The sequence below is a fragment of the Podarcis muralis genome, chromosome 9 (assembly GCF_964188315.1).
Source record: "Podarcis muralis chromosome 9, rPodMur119.hap1.1, whole genome shotgun sequence".
In the NCBI taxonomy this organism is placed as follows: Eukaryota; Metazoa; Chordata; class Lepidosauria; order Squamata; family Lacertidae; genus Podarcis; species Podarcis muralis.
The window spans coordinates 76,290,177-76,309,834 of record NC_135663.1 but is presented as its reverse complement, the minus strand read 5'-3'; the positions used below and the strand labels follow the sequence as shown (position 1 = coordinate 76,309,834).

Sequence of the window (19,658 nt, the reverse complement as noted above, 5' to 3'; positions counted from 1 at the left end):
GAGTCTCCTCCAGCACCAGAATTCAAAAGCATCAGTTCCTCGGCAATCAACCTTCTTTATGGTCCAGCTCTCACTTCCATACATCACTACTGGGAAAACCATAGCTTTAACTATATGGACCTTTGTTGGCAAGGCGATTGTTATGAGAGAAAGAAAAAAACTTTTCTCTATGCAGTTTTTCCATCCCAGGCATAATTTTTTAAAACTTCTGTCATGATGCCTCTTGTTCACCTTTTCTCTAAGCTAAAAAGTCCCAAAACGCTGCAATCTTTCATAGGCTAAGGTTATAAAACCAACCTTTGGATTTTGCACAGCAGGCCTCGTTTATAATATTTTTTTAATCAGAAATATCAAGCATTCTGAATCAACATATTTTAAACATTGCATAATCAAGGCTTGATAGTGCACCTACTTATAGCTGCTGGAATGAGCATTGCACAGTCCTAGAAAAAAATTAGACTGGACCCATCTAAAGTGTGGGATATTGCCTTGCTGGAAAACGTAGTAAGCCGAGAGTCTTTAGTGGCCAGAGAAAAAGGACGATTTCATACTTGTTTGGTCTGACTTTATTTCACTTGTAAGCAACACAGCTGTCAACGTTTCCCTTTTTTAAAGGGAAATCCCCTTATTCCGAATACAATTCCTCGCAAGAAAAGGGAAAAGTTGACAGCTATGGTAAGCAAGGACCTCCTTTGGCCTACATACAAATATGGCTTATACACTGACTCAGCACATTTAATCATTTTCCTTGGTATAACAGTGTCCATGTTTTGTAACCTTGTCTTCTTTAACCATGATGCCTATGTTACAGATAGTTCCAGTTGCTACCTTCCACACATTCCCATTCCTGTGGTTTATTTATTTTGGTTTTATTTTATGTCTGTATTTGTTTGACAGTGGTCAGTAATGGTATATGGACTATGTATATTGTCATCAGACCCTGTTTGCTAACACTATATTTTGCATAACCTTGTACGATCTTTTTTTGAAATACAATTTTAAAAATATTTAATTTAAAGGGGGAAAAACAGATTTACAAAACATACACAGGTGTGGGTGTATTTAGGAAGAGGAAGAGCTTCCAGAGGAGATTACAAGCATATCGAACCTGAGTCTGGAAGCGGACGTGAGGGCATGCTGCGTCCAGAATGACCTCTTGGGTAAGGACGCTCTTCTCGCTGATCTGAAGGGAGAAGGTCACACTGCCCCGCAGTCCCCCTGGCTGGATGATTTCCAAGGGTTTAAGGAGATGTGCAATGGTCTTCCTGAATGGGATATTTACAAAGAAATAATTGGCTCAGAGTTCTAGCTCAGGGGTCAGCAAACTTACTGCGCCTCGGGCCGGTGTCTCCAGGCACCGATCGCACGGCGAGCCAGAGGGCTGGGGAGCGCTTGCCCATACGCTATTTCCAGTGCAGTTCCGGGTCGGAGGAGCACCGGAAATAGCTTGTGCGCATGTACACGGGCCTCCTCCGACCCGAATGTGCACCGGAAATAATGCTTGCGCATGCGCAAATAACATTTTCCAAAAGGGTTCCAAAATGCAAGAACATTCCTTACAGTGGTAAACATTGCTTACCCTGAGATACATATTTTTGAGTTTTGAGCTATGCTGAAAATATGCAGTATTCTCAAACAAGGAAATGTGTTATTTCTTTTATATAAGCCCTTCCTTCTGTTTACTTGTTGTATGGCCATTTCTCCCTACATGCTTGTGATACACCTGGATATTTTTTAACAGCACCTGGAAGTGCTCCAGTGGTTTAAACTAAATTGCGCCATTGGTGCAAAGCGTGTGTGATTCTCTCTGGCCGATTTGCAATTCCAGCTCTGTCTGAAGAGAGACCGAATGGATGCCGTAACCTTTGCTGCGAAGAGAAGCTCTTCAGCATCCTTTCGTTACGTACAAGAAATCTCAAGCTGCAGCGTTGTGCCAAAAAGATGACAGGCGACCTACCTGGTCTCCAGGTGATAGTCCATAACGTCCCAGGCATCCCAATACAATGGAACGTCGTCAAATATCACAAACTGGTTAGTGCAGCAACCTTCGGGAACTGACTCTCTAAGGAGAAAAGCACACCCTCGGAAGAGTCAAGGAATTGCACGGCTTGATCTGAGAACAAATAACGTTCAGTTCTCAAAGTACCTCTCTGGCTGCATTAAGCAGAGCGATGTCACACGCCCCAGAGTATCCAGACAGACCCGGACAAGACCATTCTTCATGATGACAGAGCCATCCACCTGCAGAGGAAGTTTTAAGAACTAAATAAAGGAAAAGGAGCAAGAGCCGCTAGGAGGCCACTGTTAGGATATAGTTCCGTTCCTCCTTAAAAGGAGGACTGTTGTGTGTCACATGCCTGTTTACTTCCAGCACAGTCTGCTGGGAACTTCCGTTTGTATATTGCTTTTGCTTTATTGCTGTTTTGCTGGAGACAAAGGGAAGCAGACATGTTTTTCCCTTTGTTCCTGAACTATGCTGAATAAATGCTGTAAATAATGCTTACACATGTCTCTGTCCGCCATTTCCATTGTGGAGATTTATTCACTGCTAATCAGCGTACTCGGGGACGCGGGTGGCGCTGTGGGTAAAAGCCTCAGCGCCTAGGGCTTGCCGATCGAAAGGTCGGCGGTTCGAATCCCCACGGCGGGGTGTGCTCCCGTCGTTCGGTCCCAGCGCCTGCCAACCTAGCAGTTCGAAAGCACCCCCGGGTGCAAGTAGATAAATAGGGACCGCTTTCTAGCGGGAAGGTAAACGGTGTTTCCGTGTGCGGCTCTGGCTCGCCAGAGCAGCGATGTCACGCTGGCCACATGACCCAGAAGTGTCTTTGGACAGCGCTGGCCCCAGGCCTCTTGAGTGAGATGGGCGCACAACCCCAGAGTCTGGCAAGACTGGCCCGTACGGGCAGGGGTACCTTTACCTTTACCTTTAATCAGCGTACTCGGTAGCTTCAGAAGGCTACTGAGGCTCGAGTCGCTGATTGATTGATGCTGTTCCGTGACCTGGAGATGGCCCGGCTGCCGGCCGGTGGCTGGAGCCAGCTCAGGGCCCGCCTGATGCCCCCGTCTCCCTGGCAGCATCCCAAAGGTCACACTCTGATGCCTAAGAATAAGGGGAAACACAGGCTGCCTGGATTCCCCCATCAGCTAGAGAAAGAGGGGCTCTAGCTCCCATCAGCCCCAGTGGTCAGGGGTGATGGAAGTTGTAGTACAGAACATCTAGAGAGGCAACGGGATCTCCATTCCCAAGCCATGGAATTTGCTGCACTTTCATGTAACTTATTCTGTGGAGGGGCCATCCGTCCACATGCCTCCTTGTTCTGAAACTACCGTATTTTTTGCTCTATAAGACTCACTTTTTCCCTCCTAAAAATTAAGGGGAAATGTGTGTGCGTCTTATGGAGCGAATGCAGGCTGTGCAGCTATCACAGAAGCCAGAACAGCAAGAGGGATTGCTGCTTTCACTGCGCAGCGATCCCTCTTGCTGTTCTGGCTTCTGAGATTCAGATTTTTCTTCTTCTTGTTTTCCTCCTCCAAAAACTAGGTGCGTCTTGTGGTCTGGTGCGTCTTATAGAGCGAAAAATACGGTATATCAATCAATTGAAATCAAACCATACTTCATCAAACTTGTCTTTTTGAACAAATCCACCTAGAGACAGTTTACGGGATTTTTCTTCCAACAAGGCTATCTGCCAAACCCTTGAGTACCAGCAGGCCAAAATGACTAGCTCAAACGTTTCCCAAAACATTGCTCCAGGCATCCTTGCTGCCATCAAAAGGTGGCAAATGAATTCCTTATTTTTTCTTTATCAGCTTCAGAAAATAATTCTGAAGCACCAGATATGAAGGAGGGACGAGTTTGATTTGTTATTAGAGAAATATCTTTGAACGCCGTGGCCCAGAATTCTGCAACCTTGAGGCAGTCCCACATGTGCCCTCAGGTGCCCACCATTTGGTAGCCCCGCGGCATATATTATTAACTCCGGTTTCCTGGCAAAAGCCACAGAGGAGCTCACCTCTTTGGTCACTGTCACGGGATATGGAGGAGGTAAGGAATCTTGAACAACACAGTAGCCCATGCTGGGAACTGTCACCAAGGCTAAAGAGGTACAAAGGAGACAGGTTAACTCTGAAGCAGCCAAAAGACAGGTGCATTTGCTAAGGTCGAGTCCTTCTACAATCCTCTGCACTGTATCTCACTCCCACCTGGGGACACAATGCATACTGAAATTAATGGGCACGACTAAAATAGGTCCATTAATTCCAGTTTTAGCATTTCTTATGAATGCAACAATCCCTTCGCTTAAGAATACTGCAAGGACTCTGTAATGATTAGAAGCACTTTACACACTACAGTGAGAAGGACTTGCTATAAAGTAATGTATCTGTGAATCAAAAGGTTTTTAGGTCTGAAGCACTGTTGGCACCTGAGGTCTTGGATCCTCCTGGTCCAGCTTTGGGGATGACTTCAGTTCGTTTCCACGGCAACGTGTTGACCACAAGGATGCTCCCGTTAGTCTCTTGACTGCTTGACAAAAGGCCTCCAAACAGAGACTGCACAGCATCTTTCAGAAGTTGAGATCCAGCACTGCAAATTTCTGGGGGGGAAAGGATTTCCATTAAGGGGACTTGCCCATCCAGAGTGAGCTAAGGCGGTAGCACATATTTTAAAAGGGGCAAGTGAGAACTGCAACAAAATGTTGCCATGGGGATGGTTCCTTTCCACAGCTAGAACCTGCCCTCTTCCTGGTCACTCTGTTCCAAGTCACCTTCTGTCCTGGTGTCACACCCCCCAACTGCCAGTTAGCGTTCCTTGGTTGCTTTGGGTGCCCGCCCTCCAAAATAAAATAAAGTACAGTGGTACCTCAGGTTAAGAACTTAATTCATTCTGGAGGTCCGTTCTTAACCTGAAACTGTTCTTAACCTGAGGTACCACTTTAGCTAAGGGGGCCTCCCGCTGCTGCCACCGTACGATTTCTGTTCTCATCCTGAAGCAAAGTTCTTAACCCGAGATACTATTTCTGGGTTAGCGGAGTCTGTAACCTGAAGCATCTGTAACCTGAAGCATCTGTAACCCAAGGTACCACTGTACTAGCAGAGGGAGCTGACGTTTGTCCACAGACAGTTTTTCTGGGTCATGTGGCCAGCATGACTAAGCCGCTTCTGGTGAAACCAGAGTAGCGAACGGAAACACCGTTTACCTTCCCGCCACAGCGGTACCTCTTTATCTACTTGCACTTTGACATGCTTTCAAACTGCTAGGTTGGCAGGAGCTGAGACCGAACAATGGGAGCTCACTCTGTCGCGGGGATTCGAACCGCCGACCTTCTGATCAGCAAGCCCTAGGCTCTGTGGTTTAAACCACAGTGCCGCCTTGTGTCAGATACTGCGTGGTTTTAAATTGTATGTGTATTGCTGCTTTTATTTCTTATGCTGTATTTTATTGCAGAATGCAGATTCTAAGTGTTCTTCACAGATATGCCACAGTCCACCTGAATAAAGCTTTTGGACCACTGCTGGTCTCAGGACCAGGGTTCAGAAACCCCTGTTCCATGCTATAGTCATTCTGACAGCTCAATATCTGAAGAAAATGCTAGATTCTTAAACCCAGTGAAATATGGGCAACATGTGTCTCCCTAGGAAGTAAATTCATGTGACCGGGGCTGCCACCACCAAGGCCCTGCCTCTCGGGCTGACCAATCTAATGTATCCGATAGCAGGCTGAGGAGCAGGGCCTCTTGAGGCCTCTCTCCAGGGCCAGGGTAAATTCATACCTGAATAGTATCTCACGGCATCCTCAGCTACCAGTTGGATAGAGCTGCCTGGCAAGACATCATGGAACTGATTCAGGAGGAGGAGCCTGCCAAGGGGACAAAAATTCAGGAGACCCAAAGGAAGAGAGGAACTAGCTGGCATCTATACCAGTGTTTCCCAACCTTTTTTGGGCAAAGGCACACTTGTTTCATGAAAAAAATCTCGAGGCACACCACCATGCCAGATGGGGAAAGGTCACTTTTTACTTATGTAAAAAAAAAATTAAAAAATTGTAACAGCATAGAAGGTAATGGTTAGGCTAGCATCCCTCTTCCAAATATGCTAGGTTTTTATTTGCAGGGGCTGTTCTACATGGGAAAGCATTCAGCACTGTCATTCTCCCATCTGCCATCTGAATTGGTACTATTCTGGGTCAACTTACTCTGCTGCATGTGTAGATGAAAATGGCACCAAGTGTGGGGGAGGGGGCAGAACAGGTTTCAGATACAGGATATTAAGCATACACGTACTTCAGATTGAACTGGTTGCTTGCTTTGCAAGTTTTCATTTCCCAAATGACTGCCTTGGCAAGCGCAATACCTACCAGGCTCAACGCCGGTCTCGCGCTGCCGCTTCCCGCGCTCTCAAGGACCCGGGAGGAGGAAGGCGTGAAGGGAATCCCGAAGGCGCGAAAACCTCGCGCATGCGCAGGCCTTCCGCCTGCGACAGCCCAGTAGGCCGGCCGAAGCGAGCGGCGATGGGATGTGGGAGGGAGCTCGCTCGCCGCCCCGCGTGTGCCTATGTGGGGCACGTTACAGCCCCGTGACGTCAGCGCCACGCAGGCAGCCAGGCAGGCAGACGGCGAGAGCCCCGCGCTGGGCGGCCTCTCCTCGCCGCCACCGCCCCGCCTCTCGCCGCCTGACTCGCCCGCCTCCCTCCAGGCAACATCTCGCGGCACACCAGGCAACGTCTCGCGGCACACTAGTGTGCCGCGGAACACCGGTTGGGAAACACTGATCTATACAAAGCATGTGAGGGTCAGGGGCTCCACCACCTTGTCACAGTCCTTAGATGGAGAGCAGGCAGGATCCGTGATAGGAGTGGGGAGGGGAAAAGTGGCGGGTGATCTTTCTTAGGATTTGGCCACCCTTCCTACTACCCCAACGAAGCCCAACAAGATCCCATATTCTGAACAGCACCAAATATTCGCATTCAAAGTTGTACCTCCACAGGTGCTGAAGCTTAGCAGAAGGGTACTGGAAAGAGCTTTTCTGCGCCAAAGCAAAGCTACTCAGAACCTCGACATCGTGGAGCAGGCGCTCACACTCCCGATTCCCCTTCTTAATCTGGTTCCAAAAGGAGAAAACATTTACAGACAACGGCAATGGAAGGAAATGATCAGATACGTTGTTTTTTATGATTGCCAGTTGCTTTAAATTGTTTTTCGTAGTGGATTTCAATGCTGTAATTAATTGTTTAATTGATGATGATGATGATGATGATAATCAGATACTGATAAGCAGAGATTGCAAGTTGTAACATGTATTTGTACCCAGATCCTGCAGTCTTCCAGACCTTGTTGGACTACAACTCCCATCATTCCTGACTATTGGTTCTGCTTGCTGGAGCTGATGGGATTTGGAGTCCAACAGCAACTAGAAGGTTGTCCTTTCCTGTCTCACAGAGCAAGATAAGCAGACGCTGCAGCAACCGACGGGAGGCTCATGATGACAAAATTCCCCCAAGTTGAGCTTCTAAGGTGCTGCTGGTATTAAGAACTTTGGGAACAGAAGCTTCTGAGGACAGACCTTTTGACTCTGAGCCAGAGGACTGTCTGACTGTTTTCCTGTGCATACTAACCTGTCCGTGTGTGGTGTATGTGCCATTATGGAGCTCCAGAAACAGTTCGCCAACCCAGGTGCACAGCTGAGCCTTTTCCTTTTCCAGGGCAGTGAAAAGCCGGTCAGGGGTGGACATCTGAACCCTGTGAGAAGGAGAGAAAGAGAAACCACCAGTTGCAGCAGGGCTGGGGAGAGCTTCGGGCCCAGAGACCAAATGTCTCTCCGTCCAGTCCTGGGGATGCTCAAAAGGCCACACCCTCTTTCCTCCAGGCCACGCCCCCTCACTGGCCCTGCTGTGCCACCTCCTGAGGTGTGGGAAAGTGTCCTCCGACTAGGTAAATGCTCATCTGGATGCAGGGGGGAGATGTAGAGAGTTAATGAGTGTTCATCCCAATTTGTCTATGGGACATTTACAGTGGTACCTTGGGATGCGAACGGGATCCCAAGCCCCGTCCGCATCCTGAATAGAACGTAAGACGCGACTGCGCATCTGCGCATGCGCGGGTCATGTTTCGCCGCTTCCGCGCATGCACGTGGCGTCATTTTGACCGTCTGTGCATGCGCGAGCAGCAAAACCCGGAAGTAACGCGCTCTGTTACTTCCAGGTCGCCGCGGAGCGCAACCCAAAAATACTTATCCTGAAGCATATTTATCCCAAGGTATGACTGTATATGGCTTCCCACAAATCTTTTATTCAGCCCATACCTTTGTGGGTCCATCTTCCTAACCACAAGAAGCCAGGCTTTTATTTCTCCTTTATAAAGTGGGCTTGTCAGAGTAGCAAAGGGAAACTGACCTTGGCAAGCCATCTGTGTCCTTCATTCTCCTCATCCTGTCCAGGATTTTCTGCGTTGGACCACCTCCCCCGTCTCCGAAGCCAAAGAGAGCGGCACTGTGGTTGACACGGCCTCTGTCCCTGTTGTTCTTCACCGTTTTTAACATCTAGGGCAGAGACAACAATGTGTACGTGATGACGTTACCTCTTTTCGGAGGGAATATTTATTTATTTTATTCCCAAAATTCACATGCAGCTCCATTGTAAAACAAAAGTTTGCAAGAATGTAAGAGAAAACATTAACATTATTGCATTAGAAAAACTCAGTTAAAACAGGTATTTTAAAATATTCAAAATATTATTAAAAGAAATAAAGACCCACTTATCTTCTACATTTCTGGATAAGGTAAAGGTAAAGGTACCCCTGCCCGTACGGGCCAGTCTTGACAGACTCTGGGGTTGTGCGCCCATCTCACTCAAGAGGCCGGGGGCCAGCGCAGTCCGAAGACACTTCCGGGTCACGTGGCCAGTGTGACAAAGCTGCATCTGGTGAGCCAGCGCAGCACATGGAAACGCCGTTTACCTTCCCGCCAGTAAGCGGTCCCTATTTATCTACTTGCACCCGGGGGTGCTTTCGAACTGCTAGGTTGGCAGGCGCTGGGACCGAGCAGCGGGAGCGCACCCCGCCGCGGGGATTCGAACCGCCGACCTTTCGATCGGCAAGCCCTAGGCACTGAGGCTTTTACCCACAGCGCCACCCGCGTCCCACATTTCTGGATAGGCTTTCCCAAATAAAAATCTTTTAAGCAGGCACTGAAAATAGTACAGTTAAGGAGGCAATACGGTTGATTCACACTGTCAGAGGACTGCCATCGGAACAGGGGAGGTAGGCAGGGTTGGGATACAGAGAGCCTCCGAAGCTCCTGAGGAGCAGTTCCTCTTCCAGTGAGGGGAAAAGCCACACCTCCAGTGGAGAAGAGAGGGAAGGGGCCAGCCAAGCGAGGAAAGGGCTCAAGGATGCTGCTGAGAGCCCCAGCACCTCACCTCGCTGGGCTGGCCAGGAGGGACGCACGCCACTTCCGTTGCCCAGCTTGCGCAAAGGGGTGAAACACAAGGAGGGGAAGAGGAGGCTTGGGGTGCCAAAGTTCTTATGTTGGCGGAGAAACCGGAAGAGGCCACTCCCGGATTCTGCAAGTGACTAAGACGGACATGAACTTTGTAGATCTGCACTGTAAATAGTTTGCACAATAAAACCTGTAAAAGACAGGTTTGGAGTCCTGCCTGGTTACTCGTGAGCAACCACCAGCAGCATCTGACACACACCACACACGCAAAGCACTGAAGTGAAGGACATGAGGCAGGAGTTGGTAACGCAGGTGAGCTGCGCACAGGTGAGCTGCAAGCAAGCTGCCGGCCAGCTCTGTGGAGGCTCCTTTTATTGACACAATATGCAAACCCAGGCAGATACATTTTGGGCTGTGACCTTTACACATCTTCCAGTCCCGAGATCGTGGGGTGGTACAAAGTTATTTTGGCACCTGTTTCCACTGCGTCATTTTCCCCTTGCACAGTGTAGGATGAAGGAGACAAAGATCTCAGAGACAAAGGTTACAGACAGGACACCGCAGACTACTGAGACCGCAAAAGGTTAGACAGAGGGCAAGATGTTCAGACAGCTATGGCTTTATCTGTGAGGGGGAGTGTGCTCCACACCCAGCGATCATTCCTACAAATCACATTTAAAGTGCATGGCTCCCCTCTCCCCTCACAGGAGATACAATTCCCAGCACCTTGGGCAAGCTATGGTTTCCAGGTCATCTAGTCCATTCCCTTGCAATGCATTCCTTGCAGCTGCCGGTCTTCAGAAGTGCTAGAAACCCCACCCCAACTTGGCCCTCACTTCCTTCTTCCGGGGGGCAAGTGGCCCTCACTCACCTCCTCCACACAACCGGCCAGCCCATAGGAATCTGCGGGTGGGAAGTGGGCTAAAACCTGGGACCCGTCAATGCCTTCCCAGACAAAGGTGTTGTGCTGCAAGAGAAGATCGTGGCCCATAGTCAATGTCAGGGCTTCCCACAGTAGGTGCTCCTGCCCCCCGTGAAGCGGTGGGACTACCTAGGGGGTGCTAAGAGGCAAGGGGGCTGCAGGGGGGGCTGGGGGTGGGGCCCCTCCAAGGGGCACTGATCACTTCGCATTTAAAGATTTACTATTCTTATCGCTCACAGAGCTTTTCCCTTTTCAACTGTGAGTTTCCACAAGAGAGACCGTTATTGGTAACAGCTACTGATTTTCATACAAACTAGCTACTAGTCATCTGTGGTGGGCGAAGGTACAGTGGTGCCCCGCAAGACGAATGCCTCGCAAGACGAAAAACCCGCTAGACGAAAGGGTTTTCCGTTTTTGAGTTGCTTCGCAAGACGATTTTCCCTATGGGCTTGCTTCGCAAGACGAAACGTCTTGCTAGTCTTGCAATTTTTTTCCCGCCCCCCCCCTTTTTCTAAGCCGCTAATAGCCTTTTAGCCACTAAGCCTTTAATAGCCGCTAAGCCGCTAAACCGCTAATAGCGCTAATCCGCTAAGCCGCTAATAGGGTTGCTTCGCAAGACGAAAAAACCGCTAGACGAAGAGACTCGCGGAACGGATTATTTTCGTCTTGCGAGGCACCACTGTAAGTAGTTATATATAAATATTTAATGCTATAAATCTCCTTCACCCATATGTTTTCGTTAGCAAGAGTTTGTAAAAAATATTTTTCGTGCAAGTCTTTTTTTTTTTTATTGACTTAAGAAAATTATACAGACAGCAAAACGAAGACGTCTAAGTTAACATTGCCTTCTACCAATAAGAAATAATAACTATTACAATAATGAAAATACTAAAAATACATTTACTTCCCCTTTTGAACTTCTGTTCTGGTTGCAATATATTACTATTCTACAAGAATCTATTATATGCTTTGCTGTCCCATATATTATTTTATTTCCCAAATTCAACCTAACCCTCCCCTCTTTGTTATATTTCTTAGCTGCAAGATTATACCACAGCGTAAATTTATTTTTTTAATACACGTGCAATTAATTGTTACTATTACTACTACCTTCCTTAGTGGGTCGTGCAAACCGCTATTCTGAATAATGTTTTTTGGAGGGGAGGGGAGATATTGAGGATGAGTTTATGGAACCAAGTGGGTGGGAATCACTGATTTAGCACTATGTCCAAACCCTAGGTACCCCTGCCCGTACGGGCCAGTCTTGCCAGACTCTGGGGTTGTGCGCTCATCTCACTCTATAGGCCGGGAGCCAGCGCTGTCCGCAGACACTTCCGGGTCACGTGGCCAGCGTGACAAGCTGCATCTGGCGAGCCAGCGCAGCACACGGAAACACCGTTTACCTTCCCGCTGGTAAGCGGTCCCTATTTATCTACTTGCACCCGAAGGTGCTTTCGAACTGCTAGGTTGGCAGGCGCTGGGACCGAATGACGGGAGCGCACCCCGTTGCGGGGATTCGAACCGCCAACCTTTTGATCGGCAAGTCCTAGGCGCTGAGGCTTTAACCCACAGCGCCACCCGCGTCCCTTGTCCAAACCCTAAACTGTGGTTAATCTTAACGACTGGTGGTGGTGGCAGCAGGGGGAGCCAGCTTCATAAACAATGGCTTGAATAATCCTATGATGCTACAGGGCAGATTTCAACTGAGGAAGAACACACACCCAGGCACTCCTTTTCAAGCAATGCAAAGAAAAGCTATTCCTTGTTCAATCTAAACCATGGGTAGGCAAACTAAGGCCCGGGGGCCGGATCCAGCCCAATAGCCTTCTAAATCTGGCCCAACAGCCTTCTAAATTAGTCCGAGGATCGGTGTGTTTTTACATCAGTAGAATGTGTCCTTTTATTTAAAATTCACCTCTAGGTTATTTGTGGGGCATAGGAATTTGTTCATTCCCCCCAAAAAATATAGTCCGGCTCCCCACAAGGTCTGAGATTCAGTGGACCGACCCCCTGCTGAAAAAGTTTGCTGACCCCTGAAATTTCTAAACTATTACACTTTTTCTTGACTGAAAAACAGCAAAACTCACCGGGAAAGTGTTCACGAGGTTCCAGCTAAGCTTTTGCGTTAGAAACCGGTGGATCCCGCAGCCGTTCATCACTTGGGGCAGCTGTGCAGAGTAGCCAAACGTGTCTGGCAACCAGAACTGATTGTGCAGGAGAGAAACAGATGAAACTGGACTTAAGGTAACTGTCAGGGGTCCTTTACCTTTAATTTAATTACAGTGGTGCCCCGCAAGACGAACGCCTCGCAAGACGGAAAACCCGCTAGACGAAAGGGTTTTCCGTTTTGGAGGCGCTTCGCAAAACGAATTTCCCTATGGGCTTCCTTCGCAAGACGAAAGCCCATAGGGAAATCTCTGGGACAGCGGGGAAGCGCAGCGCGTCTTCCCCACTGTCCTCGGACCTCTTCCGAAGCCAGGCGGCGGGGCGGGAACACTTCCTCCCGCTGCCCGGCTTTGGAAGGCTCCTCCGAAGCCGGGCGGCGGGGCAGGAACACCTCCTCCCGCCGCCCAGCTTCGGAAGGATGCTCCGAAGCCGGGCGGCGGGGCGGGAACACCTTCTGAAGGCGGGCGGGGGGCAAAAGTCTTTGTTCCCCCCTGCCTGGCTTCCCGGGAGAGCGGAGAAACGCAGCGCGTTTCTCCGCTGTCCTGGAAGGCTTTTTAAGGCAGGCGGGGGGGAGCAAAGACTTTCGCCCCCCGCCCGCCTTCAGAAGAGGTCCTGGACCTCTTCTGAAGGCTGGCGGGGGGCAAAAGTCTTTGTCCCCCCTGCCTGCCTTCCCAGGGGCTTTTAAATCGCCCCGGACAGCGGAGAAGTCCTCTGCTGTCCCGGGGCGATTTTAAAATGCCGCCCGCCAGCATTTTAAGATCGCCCCCGACAGCGGAGAAGTCCTCCGCTGTCCCGGGGTTTTTTAAATGCTGGGGGTGGGAAGAAAAGCCCTTGTCCCCCCCCCCCCAGCCTTCAGAAGAGGTTGGGGGACAGACTGTCCCCGGACCTGGTCTGAAGGCGGTTTCCATAGGAACGCATTAATTGATTTTCAATGCATTCCTATGGGAAACCGTGCATCGCAAGACGAAAAACTCGCAAGACGAAGAGACTTGCGGAACGAATTAATTTCGTCTTGCGAGGCACCACTGTACCTTTGAACCATTGCCTTTGATGGGTGCCCTAAGGGCCAGACTGAAAGGGCTTGAGGGCTGCATTTTGCCCCCATGCCTGAAGTCCCCCCCGCCCTGGGACCAAAGGACACGTCTGGGGCTGGGCGCACCTACCTCCAAGCAAAGCTTCCCAAACTCCTGCTGGAAGAACCGCTGTCCCTGCAGGAACTGACGAACCATGGATTCTCCACTTGGAAGATTGCCGTCCTGGGGGAAGATCACAAGCCTCTAACCCTATGCAGGAAGCTTAAGCCCATCACTCTTTCCTACCCCTCCACCTGCACAGATTGGCAGCGTTCTTCGCCGGAGCAATTGCCCATCCCAGAAAAATCAGTGCTCTATCTAAGAATTCTGGGCTCTAGCAGCCAGAGAGAAGATCAAGCAGTATGGGCCATAGAGTACAATGAGATTCTTTTCAGGGCTGGCCAACGTGGTGCCCTCTAGATGGGTGCACTGTTAATGCCAATCATCAGTGACCAAGGGCCATGCTGGCCAAGGCTGCTGGGAATTGGCGTATGGAAACATTTGCAGGTCCCCACATTGGCTACCCTGCTAGAAATGTAAGCTACAAAGAAGTTCATTTCAACACTTGGAACACAGGCAGAAGGTGTGCCTGTGTGGCCCAGCTACCGAGAAGGGTGCTTGCCTTCTTACCATTTCCACCCAGGTGCCCCCAACAGGAATGAAACGCCCTTCTTTTGCAAACTTCTGAATTGTAGAGTACAACCCAGGGTACCAGTTCTTCACCCATTCAAACTGCTGAGCCTGCGTTGAAAATGGCAAACACATTCATTTATTTATTTCATTAATTTACACACCGCTTCGTTGAATAAAAAAAAAAAATCCTCAAAGTGGTTTAGGAAGAGAATAAAATCAAGTAAAGGCAATTCTTTAAAACATTCACAAAACAAAATCAGCAAGAAGCTAAAAACAGATTAGAACACACATCTACATTCTACACATCTCTACTAAACAAAAATGTTTTTAGGAGGCATTGAAAGAGAGAAGTGAAGGTGTTTGCCTGATGTCAATAGGCAGGAAATTCCGAAGTGTAAATGCTGCCACACACTATGTTTCAGATCTTACAATGTGAAACAGGTATTATGTGGCACCTGTAATGTAAATTTAATATAATGAAAAGTCGTCATCCTGTACCCACACCTGCAACTTGTGTGTGAAAAATAAGTGCTACCATCCAGATTTGGAGAAGCATGACTCTAAAAATTTGAGCTAACAATCAATGTGCCCCTCATTTATAAAACACAGATCAGTCAGAGTGCCTGCAACCCTTTCAGTTCTCCAGGACAATAGAATAGTAGTGCCATGAGAGCAGCGTTTCATTTTGTATTTAGTTCCTTCATCAGAAATTATTTTTCATTAGCAATAATGTCTCTAGTCATACCAGGTAGGAAATATCTGTGTGCAACATTCACCACCATTTGCAATACAAACGCCCATGTTTTAGTTGATTAAATACAGTGGTACCTTGGTTTACGAACTTAATCTGTTCTGGAAGTCCGTTCTTAAACCAAAGCATTCTTAAACCAAGGCGTGCTTTCCCATAGTAGCGGGAGACTCAATTTACACTCAACAGGAAGTGGAACATGTTCTTCTTCCAAGGCAATGTTCACAAACCAAAACACCTACTTCCGGGTTTGCAGCGTTCTTAATCCAAGTTGTTCATAAACCAAGCTGTTCTTAAACAAAGGTAAAGGTACCCCTGACCATCAGGTCCAGTCGTGGCCGACTCTGGGGTTGCGGCGCTCATCTCACTTTATTGGCTGAGGGAGCCGGCATACAGCTTCTGGGTCATTTGGCCAGCATGACTAAGCCGCTTCTGGCGAACCAGAGCAGCGCACGGAAATGCCGTTTACCTTCCCGCCGGAGCAGTACCTATTTATCTACTTGCACTTTGACGTGCTTTTGAACTGCTAGGTGGGCAGGAGCAGGGACCGAGCAATGGGAGCTCACCCTGTCGCAGGGATTCGAACCGCCAACCTTCTGATCAGCAAGTCCTAGGCTCTGTGGTTTAACCCACAGCGCCACCCGCGTCCCTTAAACCAAGGTACCACTGTATTTAATCAACTAAAACATGGGCGTTTGATCACTAGCTCCTTGGATCCAGCCTGCAGCCTCTGTGCCTCAGCCCCACCAAACACAAGGCAATCGGGCTAAAGTGAGCAGGGGAAGAATCCCATTCATGCAAGCAGGACACAGTCGTAATCCGCATTGCTGCTGGGAAGCTGTGGCTGGAGATGTGTGAGTGGGGCCTATATGTGGCTTTGGCTCTGATCACCACTGGTATGTGGTCCCCAGAAGCTGACCCACGAGGGAACACAGCCCTTGACCTAAACTAGATCGTTTCCCATACATAGAAATATTAATAATACCTGTGAGCAAACAAAGGTGAACTCCGGGTTCTTCTCCATCAGGCGTATGACAGTCACCCAGCTGCGAGCACATTTACGGATCGTCTCATCGTAAGGCCACAGCCAAGCTAAGAGGACAATTGCAGGCAGGAGCTGGTTTATTCATTTATGATGCCCACGTGGCCTATGGCGGTCACAATGCTAGCTTGCCCAGCCCCATAGCAGAAGAGACAGGAAATAAGCCTCTCACATGGCATTCAGAAGATATCAGAATCTTGTCAGTCGCATGCATGACTAGATAGATATATAATGAAGGTGCTAAATTCTGCAGCCAGAAAACCCGGATTCTGAGGTCAGCACAAGGCTTTCATGGGGACAGAAATGTGCAGCAATTATGCCATTACAGAAATGAGGCCTTGAAGGAAGAAATGCACAGTGTGTGCAGCAAGTGGGAAAAACAAATGCACATTTTAATGGTGCCAAAAGAAAAATAAAAGATTGTGCAGAAAAGTCCAAGTATACAGACAGGAACAAAAATGTCAGGGCACATGAAATTGGAGTTGTACAAAAACTGCAGTTAGACCGTCTCCAGTTTTCTAGCCTGACCATTTTCGAGATTCTACAACATTCTCTTTGCAGCTGTTCATAGCTTTCATTATTCTGTGGCCTTCAACTCTGCCCCCTCCATCCATTCCTCTCCCATCCAGTCCTTGCCAATTAATTCCATTTTCTAAAAAACAAAAAACAAAGACCTAACTCTTGGAAAAAGAGCCATGCAAGGGGAAGCATAAACAGACTGGTCTGATTTACAGTTCATTGCATCTGGCAGGTGTCTCTCTCCCACACAAACGTCCGAGGTTGAAACACCCTTTCCACAATGTGAACCTGCCACCTCATCACACACACGTTTTGTCAAATGGCACCAGATGTGCCCAGTTATCCAGTAGCTGTCGGCCGGGCAGCACAGGGGGCGTTGCTTCGATCTCCTGCCTCACCAACACCACCCAACTCTGGCCAAGACAGCAGGGAGCTCAACTTTCAAATTCCAAAAATGAGGGGGTGCTAAAAAGTTGGAAGTTGACTTGGAAATTCAAAATATATATTTTGGTTAAATTAATTTAATTTAGTTCTGCTTAGTAAGTAAAATTGCATAGAATTCATTAAAAATGATTGGCAAGGACTTGCTGTTACATTATACATTAATATTTTATTTATTTATTTCAGCATTACCTGACAAGTTCAGAAGGTAAAATTAAAATTCTTTGGCTTTCCAAAAGCAGTTTATGTGCTCCTTTGTCAAACATAGACACGCACATAAACATGTTGTCCAATCACAAAAATAGTAGGTTTGAATTCCCCACACCCCAAAACACATTTTTAAGCGCATCTCTGAAGAAATTTGCAAGAAATTAAGTTTCAGCCCCTAGACTGGCATGCCCTAACCAACACTGTGGACACCGCAGTCACACGGTGCCAAGCTGCCCACTCCTTTGCCCCTCTCCCTCTACCTCACCAGCAGTGGCACCTGGGGGTGGGGAAAGAAGAAAGAGGGGCAGCCCACCTCTGTCCCGCTGTGCTGAACCAAAGCAGAACTATTCCAGAAGCTTTGCGGGTGCCACTGGGAGTTGTTGTAGCAATGAGCTCATATATGTTTATATTCACTGACTTCAATATAAGCTAATTGGCTTGCTTTGATGTTATCCTTATCTGCGGGCTTCGGGTGCTGGGCTCTGAACCCAGAGAGGGAAACTCTCTGTAAGATTTGGGTATTTGCCTTCTATGCCCTAATCTGAGCAGGTGAAGAGGTGGGAAGTCCTAGACAAAGTGACGTATGCTGCTATGTGTATAAAGACTGTTTGCACGTTTGCTTGGGTGTGGACAAACCATCTCCCTGCTGCCATGTCCGTCTGGCGACTGAAAGGCTAAGAGATCTGGCAGGCTGCTGCTGTGCTGTAAGTCTACACCTTTCTTTAGTAAAGCACTAGAACCGGTCATAGGGACGCAGGTGGCGCTGTGGGTTAAACCACAGAGCCTAGGACTTGCCGATCAGAAGGTCAGCGGTTCGAATCCCCACGACGGGGTGAGCTCTCGTTGCTCAGTCCCTGCTCCTGCCCACCTAGCAGTTCGAAAGCACGTCAAAGTGCAAGTAGATAAATAGGTACCACTCCAGCGGGAAGGTAAACGGCGTTTCTGGTTCGCCAGAAGCGGCTTAGTCATGCTGGCCACATGACCCGGAAGCTGTACGCCAGCTCCCTCGGCCAATAAAGCGAGATGAGCGCCCACAACCCCAGAGTCGCCCACAACTGGACCTAATGGTCAGGGGTCCCTTTACCTTTACCTAGAACCGGTCATTCTGATGTTTTTGGCATCCTTATTTGGTATCCCTGCATCCCACCTCTCCCACAAGCCCTCTGTCGGGCCTGCGGTTCAGAACAACCACCCGCCACCACCCAACCTAGCCACTATTGCTGGTGCCTTCCCTACAACGCTGTGCCAAAATGCACTTCCCATTACCGGAATCAATGTGGCAATGGCCCATTGCATGGATGACATGCTGACTCTCTCCATTCTTTTGACCGAAGACGGAGCAGGCAAGTTCATGAACTGCAGCAAAAGTCGATGGGTTGGCAACATCGCACAGGTTAACCATCCGATTGGCTGTGTAAAGTGCCTGGAAGCTCCGCTGGTTTTCCTCCCCAAGAAGCTGCGCAACAGGAAAACGTTAACCATGTGCTGGCAAAATATGTCGTCCACACAAGCCTATACCAAGGAACCGTTAGGTATTTGTTTTGTATATACCACTCAATCACAAAATAATAATAATAATAATAATAATAATAATAATAATAATAATAATAATAAATTTTATTTATATCCCGCCCTCCCCAGCCGAAGCCGGGCTCAGGGCGGCTAACAACAATAAAACAATAAAACAGTAAAAAGGTAAAGGTACCCCTGCCAGTACGGGCCAGTCTTGACAGACTCTGGGGTTGTGCGCCCATCTCACTCAAGAGGCCAGGGGCCAGCGCTGTCCGGAGACACTTCCGGGTCACGTGGCCAGCGTGACAAAGCTGCATCTGGCGAGCCAGCGCAGCACACGGAAACGCCGTTTACCTTCCCGCTAGTAAGCGGTCCCTATTTATCTACTTGCACCCGGAGGTGCTTTCGAACTGCTAGGTTGGCAGGCGCTGGGACCGAGCAACGGGAGCTCACCCCGCCGCGGGGATTCGAACCGCCGACCTTTCGATCGGCAAGCCCTAGGCGCTGAGGCTTTTACCCACAGCGCCACCCGCGTCCCCTAATAAAACAGTACAACATTCTAAAATCATTCATTATAAAAATTAATTAATTAAAACATATCAATGCAGTTTACAACATCAAATGGTAAAAACAATACAATAAAAGCACAAAAAATATTTTAAGTTAAAAGCAATAATAATAATAATAATTTTTATTTATACCCCGCCCTCCCCAGCCAAGACCGGGCTCAGGGCGGCTAACACCAGATATAAAAACAATTGCTTGTTTTTACTGTTTTTTTTTATTGAAAAGAGATATAAAAACAAGATTAAAATCCAACATTAAAATGCAGCCTCCTTTCAGTAGAAACTCAAATCAAAAACTTTTGGGGGGATGAAAACGTCAAGTCTCACCAAGGCTAACTATCCTGACTGGTCCTACGTGGGCCAGAAAAGAGCCAGGGAAGTCCCCAAATAGGAGT

General features: G+C 48.4%; 1 protein-coding gene across 2 annotated transcripts in view; it reads right to left on the bottom strand.

Annotated features, from left to right (window-relative positions):
* MAN2C1 (mannosidase alpha class 2C member 1) overlaps window positions 1–19,658 on the bottom strand; it is a 34,156-nt gene that overhangs the window by 8,092 nt on the left and 6,406 nt on the right. For both annotated transcript variants that reach the window (XM_077934448.1, XM_077934449.1), the window contains exons 6-20: window positions 18,452–18,641; window positions 15,959–16,065; window positions 14,223–14,333; window positions 13,683–13,775; window positions 12,441–12,557; window positions 10,303–10,398; window positions 8,389–8,534; window positions 7,612–7,735; window positions 6,976–7,097; window positions 5,772–5,857; window positions 4,425–4,595; window positions 4,014–4,096; window positions 2,147–2,241; window positions 1,958–2,062; window positions 1,109–1,265 (exon numbers count right to left, since the gene is read on the bottom strand). In XM_077934448.1, coding sequence (XP_077790574.1) covers window positions 1,109–1,265; window positions 1,958–2,062; window positions 2,147–2,241; window positions 4,014–4,096; window positions 4,425–4,595; window positions 5,772–5,857; window positions 6,976–7,097; window positions 7,612–7,735; window positions 8,389–8,534; window positions 10,303–10,398; window positions 12,441–12,557; window positions 13,683–13,775; window positions 14,223–14,333; window positions 15,959–16,065; window positions 18,452–18,641 — 1,803 coding nt within the window. The remainder of the gene's footprint in view (window positions 1–1,108; window positions 1,266–1,957; window positions 2,063–2,146; window positions 2,242–4,013; window positions 4,097–4,424; window positions 4,596–5,771; window positions 5,858–6,975; window positions 7,098–7,611; window positions 7,736–8,388; window positions 8,535–10,302; window positions 10,399–12,440; window positions 12,558–13,682; window positions 13,776–14,222; window positions 14,334–15,958; window positions 16,066–18,451; window positions 18,642–19,658) is intronic.